This window comes from Bombus vancouverensis, chromosome 1, assembly GCF_051014615.1.
Source record: "Bombus vancouverensis nearcticus chromosome 1, iyBomVanc1_principal, whole genome shotgun sequence".
Classification (NCBI taxonomy): domain Eukaryota; kingdom Metazoa; phylum Arthropoda; class Insecta; order Hymenoptera; family Apidae; genus Bombus; species Bombus vancouverensis.
The window spans coordinates 7,235,047-7,251,321 of NC_134911.1; the positions used below are offsets into that span (position 1 = coordinate 7,235,047).

The 16,275-nt window shown below is 38.5% G+C and overlaps 1 protein-coding gene across 3 annotated transcripts in view; it reads left to right on the top strand.

Moving 5' to 3' along the window:
* The window catches only part of Myb (proto-oncogene like protein Myb), a 41,284-nt gene that overhangs the window by 3,255 nt on the left and 21,754 nt on the right, over positions 1-16,275 (top strand). The window contains exon 2 of one of the 3 annotated variants that reach the window (XM_076617158.1): positions 10,694-10,928. The exons of 1 other annotated variant lie outside the window; for it this stretch is intronic. In XM_076617158.1, the coding sequence (XP_076473273.1) occupies positions 10,834-10,928 (95 nt within the window). In that variant the 5' untranslated portion in view covers positions 10,694-10,833. Of the gene's footprint in view, positions 1-9,789; positions 10,929-16,275 lie in introns of those variants that run through there. One more of the 3 variants, XM_033341668.2, reaches the window with a different exon arrangement.

Here is a 16,275-nt window from a genome sequence, read left to right on the forward strand (position 1 = left end):
AACATTTAAGATGTATAAGATATATTCTGGTAAAACAAAGATTATTACATGTTTATTCAAGATAGTCGAATATATAATAATATATTCCTTGACCTATTCGAAAATGACACTTGTGCTTCATGGACGGTGGCGCTGGGTTTTGTTTCTATCTCGCTACGTAATCTAGCCACAGCTATGAAAATGCTTACTCGTCCTGTAAGCTTGTGGATGATCAATCGTATACAAACAGTAGAGGCCAGTGAAGCATAATAACGAAGTGACTTCCGTTCATTAATATTTCTTTCGTATCGTGGTCTGGGACTACGTCCCCTGAAATTAAAGGTCCAGATGGTACGAATCCACCCCTGATCTATTTTGAGCTTTCGAGCGATCTACACGACCCTCGCTAACTCCCCCTTGGCAAACTCATTTCACCCATATTGCATTTCATCAATTTGCAGCACTACTCTTATTAATGGCGCAGTTATAACCACGCCATCGACGCGTCTCTGTAGTTTGATTTTCGATTAGACTGCGGATGTTTGTGCATTTATAGGAAATGTTAAAATTCAAAATGCACAGAAAGCATAAAAGATGTAATATTCAAAATGCAGTACTTCTGATATTTAGTGAGTGAAACAAATCTCTGTGTAAGTTTTACTTTTGATTTAGTAGGTTTTCATAAAAATGAGCCACATTTCCCATTTTTTACAGGAGGACAATTTTGTCAATTAATCTTACGTTACCAAAATTGGTCTATTACTTAATTTTGGAGCTAAACATATATATTTTTCCACCCTCTTTACAGTTGAAGAAACATTACCTTGTATGATATTAAAATATTCCGGATATTAAAATGTTATTTGTCTTAACAATTATGTAAAGCTTCAGCTAGACCTAACGGATTTTTTTTATCTTTAGCTATTTTGTATTGAAATATTCCCTTTTACTCACCCAATGACATTATAATCAACAATTCAACAAAAATGTACTTATCATGTTTTTCTCTTATAATCATCAACATAAATTTACATAAACATCCATAAATCTGACTGATAATTTTAAAATAATATATTTCTAGATTAGTGATATCACGTGCCACATACCCTTTCAGTATCTTAAACATTATTTGGCTAACGAAAAAGATCACATTATGGTACTGGTTTGCGAAACGCGCGTCGATTATTCGACTTGGTTTGAGCTGATGTCCCTTCATCCCAACATCCAGGGCATGTAACGCTTCTACTTATCAATATTAACTCGTCTGTTGGGAGATAGAGTGACGTCAACTCACGAACCCGGTGTCCCGCATGGCAACTGCCAAGGCGTGTTGAGCCAGGACGCAAGGACAGACGCAGCGCATAGCGCACGCGGTGCGTTCACACACATTAATGCGCATACGTATGTTTCCCCAAGCTCGTGTGCACAGCCCTCGTGCTGCGTTTCTTGCTCCGTACTCTCGTGCTCCTTCCACACCTCCCTCCTACTCCCTGTCTTCGACGCCCCCTTTCCTCTCCTGTTCTTTTCTTTACACCTTTTGTAAACTCTTCCTCCTTTTTTCGAACGCGTTTTCTTTCAATTTCATTTCCGCCCGTCTAGTATTTTCTCTTTCCTTTCTTTCGTACAATTTGCATCTTTTTCGTACACGACTATGTAATTTTCCTATAAAAGCTATAACTACAAGTTATATTAATTAATTATAGGTATTTTAATATAGCTATTTTAATTTGGTATATAGTATAATTTGTTAAAAGAATTTTATATTATTTGTTATTTTCCAATTGAAAATGATTGGTAAAATAGGAAAACTTTATCTTTATTGGTTTAATTAAGAAAATAAAATACAATGCGTTACACAAAACATTTTGAAATTGTGTCACTATAATGAGACATGACTATCATAGCTGTATTGGTAAAATTTGAAACTAATCTGAAAATGTATATTAAAGTTACAAGATATTTACTACAAATACATGTACAATTCATAGAGATTAGTATGGTCTTTAAACAGCATACGAATTTATCAATTAGTAAGTGCAAGTCCTGGTTCCAAATTTTACCAATATAGTTATAACAATCGTATCTCATTACAGTGCTAATGAGATTTCAAAAAGTTTCATATAAAAGTCTCTTATTCCAAGCGTTCTAGTAGTTATCAGTAACTGTATAGATATATTTAGAAATTTTAGTCCTTTACTATTTTGTCCCCATACCTTTTTTCTCTACCTTGATCGTGACATTCCTTTCCTACATTTACTTGTATCAAAATGAAGTATCATTTTCCCTCGTCCAATTCCTCTCTCCTTTTCTCGTGTATGTACAAACATGTGCACGTGTATACCCTTTCTCTGTTTCCTTCGATGTCGCGTAAGGCCCTGTATTCCGGAATACGTCACTGAACGGTACGCATTATTGGATAAAAGAAACGAAGAAGGTTCATTTTGTCTCGTCTTATTTCTGTGAACGCAGCAGCTGTCTTTTATTTGTCTTCTCTCATACTGACGCGAATCATGATTGCGATTGGGCCACCACTATGGAATGCGTGCAAGCATGTGACAGGAAGCTTTTTAATCTCGTTGGTTGACTGATAAAAATGTCTGCCAGCGACCGATTTATGGATGTCATTGCTAGGTTATGTCACTATAGTGTATTTGATGCTTGGCTTATGACTTTACTTGGTTGACTTCAGTGGGTGAATTTGATAGCTCGATTTCTTGTACTGTTGCTGATAAAAATATTTGAAGTATGATTTCGGAAATAAGAATGAAATATCGTTAATTTTAAATTGTGAACACTTCGGTTTAGGGCCACATTTAGTCCTACTCTCTATGGGGCCATATTCTAAAACTTAACTGTACAATTTAATTAGGCCTAATAATGATGTTGCGCCTAGAGTCTCTGAAAATATAAATGTGGCTCTAAATAGGTCATATAGATAATAATTAGTTTGTTTCCGATTTAAGGAAATATTAAGTATCTTAGTGTTCAGGGTAAACATTTTGATTTAATCAAACATTATAATGGGTGAACTTATAGTAGGTTATAGGTTTCGCAAGAAATATCAATATTCTAACGTTATCTCCATGTTTTCTTCAATCCTCAACTGTAGTCTCCCTAAAAATATTGAGCAGTATAATACACGACCTCCTTTAAAGCCATATTTTTTGCCATTAACAACTTTCGATAACGTCAATATTTATGGAGTTACGCAGTGTTTCCAATTACATGCGGATCATCCTCTATATACATAGTACATACCTTATTCCTAAACATTTTCTGGGGCTTGTATAGTTTACTCTGAACCACTAAGCGAGACATCAAACATTTATGCGGACATGAACGTAGTATATACACGTGTTTCTTAATTCGATAATTAACACGCATAAGTAGAGTTTGGAAAGGAGAAGAGAGGCCTCAAGGGAGGCAGTGCTAGCAGACTTAATTACTCGGTCGTTAGTACGCTTAAAACAACACACGATAAAATGCCGTGGCACGACCGATGTTATCTCGCTGCTCTAACTATCACCGTGGGCCCCTGTAATTTTCAATCGTTTCATTACGCGCGCAGAGGCCGACGAAGTTCGAAGACCAGTCGAAAAATCCGATACAGGAAGAGTCAGCCATAATTTATGCTCGCGTTTTTTGGCCAGTTACCGACCCACGGACACGAATCGGGCAGCAAGTACCGCAATGCGGTCGGTAACTCGCAGTTTCTGAGGTACACCGCGTTAATACAAGCGAAATTACAGGGTGCCCGCGAGTTCCTTGTACCGAATACCAACAGCGCCACGCTCGATGGTTCTCAGTCGCCTTCAGGCGAGTTATCTATGGCAGTATATAGGACGAGTGGACGTGGAACGAATGAGAACCCGGAAGGCGGATTCCCCGTGCACTTCAAAGGGAAAAACCTGTCTGCGTTGTCGAAACGACCTGCATCCATTCTCAGGCATACCGCTCTTGCCTTCCATCCGACGTATATGGCGTCTGTTTCGTAGCTGGTCCCGTTCGAGGAATTTCATGCCACATAGACGATTAATTTGTCTTATCCAACTATACGTCTAGTGCGTGATATTATTTGACGACAGCTTATCATTTATTTTCCCGACATTCCTCACAGACGTTTTTTCAGAGTGGATAGCTCTTAATCCTATTCGGAGCGGCCCCCTTTTCTTCTTCTTGATTCCGCAAGAATACTGAATGGACAGGGGGTATGTCGGGTATCTGTAGAAACATTATTGAATTTTTAATAAAATACGTTATTATGCAAGTATACTTTTAAAGAATAATGTTTATAATAGTAGGAGCCTCTTGCATAAAGTAATATCTGTAGTCAGATTTTTCAAATCACAAACCAAGTTACCAATTTTCAAGTTACCAATGTTAATATATCATCTGGTATAATAGTGACAAATTCTATAATAGTAAAATAATCATACTAAACGAATAAAATTCTACGAATAAATGTCATCAATCAGCTAATTGTCATATTCGACGTAAAATTGCAAAATTATGAAACTTAACCCTATGCCTATCAATTTTCTAATATTACTAGTTACTAAGTAATAATCGTACTAGGAAACTCAATTCTCCAAGTTTTCATTAGAGGTTCAAGAGAGCAATGTGGATCGTAATTCTTGCATCTCGTGCATCTTCATTCGTGCATGTCTTACGGCATCGAAGAAGAATAATGAGATAGTAGGTTACCTTTGGATGGATCACGCGAACAAAAATTTGTCTGTATAGAAAGGTATCATCGTTCGACGCATCACACGCTTTACTTTTGCATTCACTTATTATAATACGAAGTCAAAGGATATTACGCCATCTGGTATGGTTTCGGCAGTCCGAGCAAGGAACTGTGTAATCTGTGCCGGACAATATCGCCGATTCAGACGAAAAGGGGGGAAAAAGATTCCGGCATAATTTTTCGCGCTTCCCAAGCTACGCGCATGAATGGTAAATTTTTTTTTTCTATCGGGGCAAAAATCTTTATTCTGCGCCTGGGTCTCAGGACCGGCCCAAAAAGAATTTCGTGACCTGTTCCACGAGCATTGCATTCATTTCCATATTCTATGTATTTAGTGTTTACGTCTACTTCGTATCCGGTCGTTGTTCTGAATAGCTGACAAAGCCTGGCAGAGGCTGGCAGAGGCTGGCAAACTGGTAAATGAACTAGACGTTTGATATTGAACTCGCCGTTAACTCTTTTTCATTTGATGCTGCACAATACGCCGTTACGGCAGCGAATAATTGAACAAAGAAAAAATAATATCTCGTTGAAGTTACCGACATGGTAAAACGAGAGGCATATCGAGGTCTATGCTAAAGCTATACACGGAGACGCGAACAAAGTGAGCCATTAGAACTCGTTCTTACAAAATGAGCTAAATTCTATCAACTTAACCATATCAACATAACAAATGTAGCTTTTTATTTAACAAACAGGTTAAACTAAAGAGAAGTAAAAAGTCAGACACTTTTCTAAATCTCTACTTTATTTTAAATACGAGCATAAATCTAGTTATTTATAGCTATGACTAGGCATAGTATAACCTCATTGTTGTGTGCTTGTTATTGTTAAGTTTTGGAATTACGATAATTATTTTAGTCACAACTCAACAACGCCCTCTATTAGTATAGATTAAGCAATATTGATTATTAATGAGGTTCGGTTTGATTGCCTAGTAAACAGCTTTATTTATCGATAAAGTGGCAAAGGAACCGAAATGATTTGGATCGACTTTGTTACATTTAAATTCGGGGTGTAAAGAAATGGGTATCAACTTTAAGCGATCTGGTTTTTGTTGTTCCCTCGCGTTTCGAGAGTCGATCGGTTCTGAGAAGGCAACGGCGAAACCGCGAGGCCTTGCAGAGACTTATATTCCGGATCCCTTCCTCTCGTTTCTTCGTCTTTCTCGCGTCTTCTCTTCTCTTCCGTGTCCCCGGCCACCTCTTCGATTCCTTCGTACTTCTCCTCATCACTCTCCTCCCGGTTCATTTGTTTCTCTTGGTGCGCCTCCTTCTCTCTCTTAATTTCGCTCTTTGAGAACACAACGAGTCCTGGTTAAGGCCGATTCACACTGAATTAAGTCAAAACAATGCGGGGAATTCGAATAATCATTATGGACTCTGCGTTTCAATGACTCGTTTAGTATGATATTTCTTCGACGAGTGAGTTCTTCAAGAGTCGTGTTTATGGTTGTTTCTTCTTATATTCTTTATCTGGAATTTGCGTTGAACTCGTCTCAAGACGACCTCGCCCCCTGTCATGGTTACGTTCAGGAAATTATTAGCGTCCTTTTTGTCAATATTAAAAGTAATTTTACACATATTAGATTGTTTGTGAGAAATGAAATTGCAAATTTGAAGCGATTCTCGTTAAAATTGCACGAAATTATAGGTGAAACCGTGCCACCATTTCGATCAAATCTGACGTAATATAATGCGTTAGCTCTGAGTGACAGTGGTATTAAATTGTTCGCAGCTGCCTATGAATCGTAGTTTAAGGTATTCTTCACGAGAAGGTGGGACAATTTGTAAATATTTTCCTCAAGCTATTGCATTTTTAGTGGCTCAAGAATTTTTAGGGATGATTCTGTTGATACTACTGCATCCTAACCTTGATGTATCATGTACAGGATATTCTGTTAACATTTTAACAAAACAATATTTTAGAAATGGTTGGAAACATTACTAATTAATTATGCACTTAAGAAATATGATTTTTATATTCATATTATATCGCTTCAAATTTTGATTTTATCGCTGCAACACTATGTACCTGGTCCTAAAGAGAAATCAAGTAAGTTCGAACTTGATCGTGGGCGAAGGTATGCTACAGAGGACTGTACACTCTGTTCAACGGCCTGAAAAATTTTCTACCGGCCCATCTCTTGCATAATACGTGGGACACCCATGAAGACGGCTCCACGTTATTACGTGTTTATGGTGTACAGCGTCGATGAACGCGATTACTTTCTGGCACCTCTGAAAATTATAAAATTCTTAAATAGATGAAAACACTAGGTATTTACATCAATTTTACCATAACCGTTATTTATTATCCATATATTATGTCTTCGTTACTAACTTCTTTCATGAAGACATCCATGAAGACAGACATTAACTCTACTACGGTTTGTTTTCATAGCAACCATCCAGATAGATCTTTATTCATCAAAAAACTTAATAACAAGAACATAACCTGAAACGAAGTGTAGGTCATAAACTCGTACTCTATATAAAAGTACAGCATATTTACAAAAAGAAAAAGAAAAATGTATATGTATATACACACATATATATATACATGTACGTATTGGTAGACGTTGTTCCAGCCAAACTCCACGGTGGGAAAGTATTCGCGAACAACGATGCAGACGCACCCTGAGGCGTGCACAGAGCGAGAGGTATTCACCAGAATTAAAGTACGTTCTCACAAGCAATGCGTCTCTCTTTTGTTTTGAAAACATTGCCTTGCACTTTCCTCATTTACCGTAACATCTCATAACGAAATCACAGCGACCTCAAGGTCGTCGTAAATGTCATACAATTTTGCTTTATTAGAAGTCAGCTTTAAGCCATTGACTAACTTTTTATTAATTTTCACTTTCTAAATCCTAAACTCGTCGTTCCTATGGTAACATGTCACGTCCAATCCTCACACTTTACACCGTGTTCTTACACGTGTGTTCGACTGTCCAACAGTGTTCTTTATGTCTGACCACTTCCTCCGAGTCACAATGGTAGACGCAGTTTTATGAGTATTAAAAGATGCACGAGCTGTTTCTTGCGAGTAACACCTGTATTTGTACTGCACCAATGGGCTGAAGAGTAAAAGAACAGTAGTTAAATTGTACATTTCCTTATGGGCCAGTAATTATCGTTCAAAATGTTATCGTTTGATACATTTCATTTGATACATGGAAACTTAAACTTTAACATACATAAGTCAGTTGACCACATATCTACGAATGTACGAATTATAGATGACAATGTTTCTATTATCAAACATTATGTTAGAAAATTTGTATTTCAAATATAATAGCGCGCATGATTTTTAAACGGATACCCGGTACGCACAAGGGATATTCTTCCGCAAAACGGTTACATAACTATAATACATCTAGACGGTAGCCCTGGTAATTCTCTCGGGGACTGGAAAACGATCAGTAGTCGGCGTAAAACAAGGACATCCTTGTTCCGAACGTGACTTCGAGATTACTCGGTAGTGATTCTCCATGCTTTCCTTCGTTTTGCATGACAACTGTCTTTGCATAACAGGGAGTTTTCCATCCATGAAGAAGGAATTAAGGAAGTGTCTACTGCATTGAAATTCGAAATATATCATTTAAAATTCAAATTTTTGAGATTTAATTAAATAACCGTTAAATTTATTTGAAGAAGGATATATATATATATCCTCTGTTCCAAGGTCGATATGGCACCTTTTTTTATCCTTTTTATCATATTCAAGCAATTTTTTTTACTACACATGTATGCTATCCTTATAGAAGAAATCGTTCATTAAGTATCATTCATAAGTGTATGACGTAGTATGTGGTGCGTCAAATCACAAATTCCATCTATCCTCAGTGTGTATGACGTCAAATTATAAGTAACTCATTTTCATGTACATACTCGTGTCATAGACACCATTTGTTCTAGCGCGAATTTAAGAACTGTCATCTCTTATCGTCATGAATATCAATACATGTCTACTCGATGTAGTATACTTTCTCGTTTAACACGTTCACGCTGGCGCTGCTATTTGTGTTTCTCGCCGTGAGGCGGCGCTCGTATTCATGTTCACAATAAATTTATAATATTGAATTGTTATGTTTTTAAATAAATCCTACTTTCTTCAATTAATATACGTTAAATTTCTATTATTAAAATTTTCAACTGTATGGCAATTTTTTCTAGTTACTAAACGACCTACATTTTTGGTGGTACGTACCGTCTGATGGAACATTCAAGTGTGAGCCACCGGTGGTGCACGCCGCCTGATAGGGAACTTAAGCGTGAACCACCGGTGGTACGCCCGGCATAACGTGTTAATGTCTCGTGTTTGACAAACTCAAATTTGAGCGTATGTATGTATATACACCCAATCTGGTATATATGTACTTGGTGAATTTTCAAACTTAATTTTTTTCGAAATAAAAGTCGAATAAATAAAAGTTATTTTAGATTTCCGACATATTTTAATACATAGAATATGCTTCTGTCGATTATTCAGTCCTGCTCAGGCCGGAATTAGCCAAATTCAAATATACATACATGACAAATTAGTAAACTTACCTTTTTGAAGTATATTATCGTGTTATTCTACATATTTCACTTATTTTTGTGTGTAAAATAACCTTCTGCCCTATTGTACCACATATTGCTTCGTACCTTGTATATCTATATTCCAATCTTTTATCTTTCGGCCTCTACATACATCTATACATTAATGCCAAAATAAGGAAGGGTTTAACGAGAGAGCTTTCATCACAGCATCCACCATTCGATTATTTTTTTCCATAGGCCTGAATGAGTGTACGGGCGATGGAGGGCATATGTAGCTAAGAACGCACACAAGGTGATATAAGCGCACACATACTGGGACACATATAGGGACGGTCGTCATTTGATTGCGCCCTCAGTGTACCATCTCCTCGTCCCGTGACTCTCCTGTCCTTCCCTACCCTCGTCGAGCAACTGCGACCGTATCTTTCCCCACTACGTTGCCAACAGCCCAGCACGAGAGCACGTTAGGGAGTAGGGAGTAGGGATCGTCCTCATGCGCAAGCCGCCGACAATCTAGCCGGTACCTTTAGTTCAAATCTAAACGGTGACAGGTCGAGACGCCCGCGTGACTGTGCTCGATTTTGGGCGCGCGTCGCGACAAGACAAAAACCCGTAACGAATCTCGCTAAGTTTTGCATAATGGATAACCAGGCTGAAGGAGACTCGAGAATCGACCGATGAGAAAGAAACGCGCGTTCGATCGACAAGGACCGTATGTGCAAGGCTTCTGGAATCGTTTTTGTTTTTCGGCTCCAACGATCGTTTCCGTTCTCTCCGTGTCGTGCTTTTTTCCTCTCCTGGACCTAGCTGCCTTGGCGACAACGCTTTTTTCCCCTCGCTGCATTCGAGTAAACGCTCATTGCATTGTCGCGACGCGTGCGCCCAAACATTCTCTTTTCTATTTAACTAAAGACTCTGTGAGGAATTACGTTCTTTTTCACCGTCGTTCGTCGATAGTTCTCACGTGTCGATAAATCTGGTTTAACAAGATACAATAAGTATTGTTATACAATAAATTATACAATAAGTACGTCACATCGCTGGTGAATAAATACGGAACTAAAAGAAAGAAGTGTATTGTTACTTTATGAAAATTAGACAAAAGGAAAGAGAGAAAGATAGTGCGTGTAATCAAGACGAAGCGAGATAGAGAGACATACGAAGTTCTTATGTTTTCGCAGGTCTCGTGGGAATTGCTCGCGCTGATCTTTATGTATTGTAAATAGCAACGAGTCGTGAACGACTGGTAGACAAAGTTCTATCAGATATTGAAAAAGCGATCGAACATGCCTTTCGCGTTAAAAATCGAACTGATTTAGTGGGGGCCAGGGGTTCAATATTTATCAGAGGTACACAAAATATTAACGATTTATTAACGAAGAGTTTTGACGATGGTTTGTGTTGTCGGTACTGTGGGTAGTACGTAAAGTACTGAAGGAAAGATAGAAAGGAAGATAGTATCGTCGAGAGGCTGTGGAGTTCGAGTTTTCGGGACTGGATCCGTCGAAAACCATTCAGAACCCTCTGACCGCGAGTTTTCTTGGAAGACTTTCCGTGAGGATGGATGTAGTGTCGAGTAGACTGCTATTGCCAGCGAAGGCCGTGGATATTGCTACCTACCACTCATCTTTTTACTCTCCGCCACCCACCGAAGCGTAAGTAACATATCATGTGCACATCAGTCTTTCTTCAGTGATTTACACGAACACATCATCCATCTTGATCGCATGGTTGATTATCGTTATACTTTAATATAACATTTCCTGGGATAATTCTGTAATTTTTAGTTGGACATTGTATTCAATTTCTTTAGCGGTTATCTTTGATGATTATCATCCCTCCCGAATAAATTAATGAAAACGTAAGGCGTTTTGACATACAAACTATATACTTTTTTGATATATTACAAAAAGCCTTTGATCAAATACAATTAATATTAGATTAATTAAGAATGAATACTTTATAATGCTCAAATATTCCGAAATGACATTATATTATTTGACAAATTTTAGTATTTTTGTTAATTTGGTATTATTACGCGTGGCTGGACATTTTTTACTAAGAGTTGAGGTAGGTAATCAGAAAATGTGATTCTTCGACAACGTGCTGTCTTGAGTTTAATAGCTATCCAGATTTTACTGCAATGTTATCTGCTTATTTAAATTCTCACCGGTCCTCGACTTTATCTCGTGCAAACTGTCAGCGCAACTAGACTCGATATTCAGGCGTTTTATCAAAACAAACGCATACAGCCAGTCTCTGGCTGGAAACGTGGAACATGTAATAAACATTCGAAAAATCTCGCTGCGGAACAACGGAAGTCTCCATGTTAGCGTCGGTATCAAAGGATGCGGCCTTATCTCAGGATAGATTACAATGTCGCTGTACATGTGTGTTCACTCTCTCGACTGTGCTTCAAATAATGTTTATATTTACGTTTATAAAAACTACTATAAGATCAATAATCAAAGAAAAATTACTAGAAATTAATAATTGAAAACAAAATAAGTGAATAATTCTGGAAATAATAAATTAAGGTTAGAACATAATGATTAAATCGAGAATGTTTATGTATTTATGAGAAATAAAAGACAAAATGTATGCAAAAATGTATAAGATATTCAGAGTAATATTTTTGTTATAATATTTAGGTTATAAATACAAGCCACTACTCAGGGTCCATTTTTTAATTTATTTTTATAAAAATATGTATCTGCATAAACATTCACACTCTAATTCTCTCACAGTCTGAGATATTCGTTATTTCTCTTTACTGAAAAAGTGAAACTTTGTACAGTTTAAACTTTGGCACGAATCTACCTAACCTCAAACTATTTTCGAAATTAAAAAGTCAAATCTATTACCTTGAATATGACAAAGAATAAAAATCGTTTAAAATGAAGTTTTTGGGAAATCTTTTTGAAGAATAATAGAGCGTCTTTAAAAAATTTTTTCGTGGATTCACATCAACAGTTGTTCCATCCATGATTACGAATGCGTTAGAGAAGACGGACGGACGGCATTTTCGAAAAGTCACCCAGTAGGTTGAGAATGCCGAATAGCTTGGACGGGGGGAAGGGGGGAAGAGACAAACAGAGAGAGGCAGCCCGAAAGGAAAAGCATCAGGCATGCTGGAAGGAACCTCCGGCTATCCCTCGTGTTGTTACCTAGCAGATATCCCACTTTAGGCTGGTTTATCGCTCGAAGCCAGAGGGAAAAAGACCAGGGTTCTGTACTGGGGCCCAGGGTCTGCTTTCGTGAAAACGCGCGAGCGCGCATACAGGTCTACAGCCGGAGCGACTTGTTCTCGGCTAAAGGAGATTTAAACCCGGTTTCAGATCGAACCCGTTGAGAATTCTCCAGTCGTTTATTTCGTTTGTTGACGAACGGGTTTGAGTCTTCGTCCTTTAACCGATGGTCCAGCGTATTATCCATTTTCTGAACTGGCATAATAGCCAACCCTGACCGCCTTTCGATACGTGTTCCTCATTGTTCCCATGTTAAATAAGCTGATGATTTGCTAATTTTTCCACTAAATACTTTTTTTAACTAAAAATCTTCTAACAATAACATTTTGGCACTAAGATTACACTTCATGCCATAATAAAATGGTAAAGAAAAAAAGAAGAAAGAACAGTTTGCTTGATGCAAAGAATTCAATATCTGGGCTCCGATGCACGGCACGAAATGTGGGCTGAAAAAAGAAAAGTAAAAAAGCCACGAAATTGAAGAAGTATATCTGGTAAATCAAGATTCCAGACCCGTTGAAAACGCGAAATCACGTTTGGCAAAAGGAAGAAGGAAAGAATAGAAAGAAAGAGCCGAGGTGATCGAAGGATGAGAGACAAGGCACAAAGGTTCGTTGAATTTTGAAAAGTTCGCACTTGGGCGCCATCCTGGGAAGGGAAGGATCACGTCAAAAACGTGAAACGCGGAAATTATGAGTTACAACGAGGAGAACATCATACTAGACCCAAGACACACGTGATTACTTCGTGAATGATCCGCTGTGCGCGCTGCTTGGTGATGGAGTGGGGACGAAACAGAGAGATAGGTACACAGATATATCTGTTCAGAGAGAAGGACATGCGGTTTGGGTCAACGGGAGATTGCCAAAGTTGAGACGAATCCACGTGTAGGTTGTACGAGATAAACGGAACGTGTTTCAGCTGTAACTTTTGTCCGGAAACCGACTCAAGGCGTTTCATGGAAATCCGTCGTCTGATCTTAGACACTGTTTTATTCTCTTTCTGGAGGCAGCAGGATGCTACTTGCACAGGCAGAATAGGACAGGAAACGCGTGATTGGGTTTCTTAGCAATGTCTTGAATTTATGGATTGCTAAGAAACTACAATGCTAGAGGAAAGCTTGCGAAAGCGTTTAAATTAGGAAAAGATACCATGTTTCATGATTTATATTGATTGATAAGCAATATAGTCATAATAGTACAACAAACTAATGGTATGTAATTGTATTAATGATATAGATCGAATATTGTTATCGAGAATTATAACGAATTTGAACAGATAAAGATAGATTTGTTTTTATCGCTCCGCTTTCGTCGCGTGTGGTACTTCCTAAAAAAACGAATTTACCGACGCGTGAGGTTACCTCGGTGCAACCAGGGTGCATAGTAAACTTAGAATACGATCCTCGCAGATCGATCTAATTTTAGATGAGATTCAAGCGGGTTTTACGACAACGAATTCCTAGAATTCGTGACAGCGTCTCGGGTACCTCGTATCTGTGCATAAAATCTCCGCTAGATCGCGCCGGTGGTCATTTAAATTCGTAACGGAGGAGTGTTCTTTTAGATGACAATTAAATAACCGTTTAAGCAGCTGTGCTTCTTTTTAAAGCTTCTGGCGGACAATATTGTAAGGCAACGACATAAGAAATATGTATAACAAGAAAAAGATAGAGGAAGACAATGAAAAAAAGGAAAGAGGGAGATGGAAAGAGATCTGAAAAGATGTCAAGTAACAAATTTCTCGAAGGGATTCCAGTTCTGCTGACGAGATTCGCGACTGGGCCTCTTGAGGAAGTCCCCCCAGAAGAAAGAACAATTTTTTCTCCGTCTCTCTCTCTCCCTCTCTCTCTCGCACTCTCTCACTCTTTCTCTCTCTCTCTTTTCTGCCTACAGCCCGTTCTCTTCTCCTCATTCGTATCATTATTTTCGATGTTGGGTTTGGTACACTCGTTCAAGGGTCGACGTCGTCGTCGATCGTCAGGAGGGCATACACACAAGAGCGAGCCTGATTTCCAGCATCTGCTCCAGTCAAGAAAGACCGCAGTCTGGAACGACTTTGGCCTAGCAAAGGCTTTTGCATGCGCGCCTTCTCGTCTGTGACGCGACGCCTTCTTATATTCTATTGAGTCTTCCAAAAGCACCGGAGCATATGTTTTCGAATTGTTCTCAACCGAGGGACGGCCAAATGATAGACTGACGCCGCTTTCGTTCACCCGGTGACATGATGAATTCTAATGATCTCCTCTTGCCTTCGAATATTCCCTTCAATCATTGTGCCGCCGTTTTATTTTAATTTTTCCTTTATTAATGCCTGTCTGTCTATATTACATCATATGCATTTCTCATTCGATTCGATGATCCACTCGACTACGCGTTAGTTTATGCGTTTAGGCTTTTGATTGAATTGGAATCGTGACTCGGTTGGTTAGATTAGTTTATACAGATATAAAAGCGTAGGAATCATTTCTTAAAATATTACTTTAAAATCATATAACAGATTTGATATTTAAATAAATGTAAAAATCTATAATTTTGAGTTATGTTTGTATTATGTCACAAACTTCCTACGTCATAAAGGGAAAGAATTTCACTCAAATATTAATAAATCATAAATTACTCGATGTTCATTCCGAGCTAGCACTATCGGTCGATAATCAAGTCTAGACTCGAAAGTTTACCGCGTACCGCGTGGTCAGTTCCACGCGCGTCAGGGTCGATCTTTCGACTCGATACAGTGGCGTAGAGTTGGCTCGGGGTAGATAAAATCGAGATTCGTGCTCCGGCTCTCTAATACTCTAATCAGTCGGCATTAGCAAGGTGCGCATGGATCAACCATGAGGTTGATTCTTCGCGATGTGCAGCCTCGATTCCCACGGTGGAATTAAAGATTCACGAGGAGAAAATACCCATCGCACTTGTCATGGGAACGAGCACCGGGTGGCTCGTTGCTCGATTTACAATTGGTTGTTGTACACGGGGTAAGGCGTGTGGTGGTGCACGACGCGCACCTCCCGAGCCGAGGGGGATGAAGCTCGCTACTGAGGGGATTTCCCCCTTTTTTCTTTTCTCTCTCTTTCATTTTTTCTTCTTTTTTCTCTCCTTTTTTTTTAATACCAATACACCTCTAGGGGCACGAGAATTTCTCTCGCCTATCTTGCTATAGCGCATGCTTTTGAACTAAAAGTGACATATGCGCGTTTCGGGGTTAGCTTAGTCGGTCATATCCCGAGAAGGATGTTAATGAAATGATATATTGTTAATTATGGGTGCATTTGTGTCATTGAATTACTATTTTGTATTATGCATCTTCACAATTTTTAAACTAAGAATTTTGTAAATTGAGAATCTAAATTTTGAATACTGAACATTTTTAATTCTAGAAACTGAAAATTTTTTAATTTTTGGAACTGAAAATTTAATTTAGAATGTAATCAATCAACGTGGAATCTCTCATCCGCAATAGATCGAAATTTTCTAGTTTAATTGTAGAATCTTCAGCTACTAACCTAACCTGGATACATCGGCCTCAAATGCAAAAAAGCATCGACATTATTCGAGGAATAAGACAGGAAACAGAGGGAAGACTAAAAATCCGTGTGTTCGATTGACGATTTAGTTACAGTGAAGCTCTTTGACGCGTTCGAACACGTGCATCTTCATATACACGTGCATTCACATGTATGCGTCATAGGAGCGGGTGCGCATGCTCGGGGAGAGTTCTATTGGGGGGAAGTTTGGCAATGCGAGGGCAT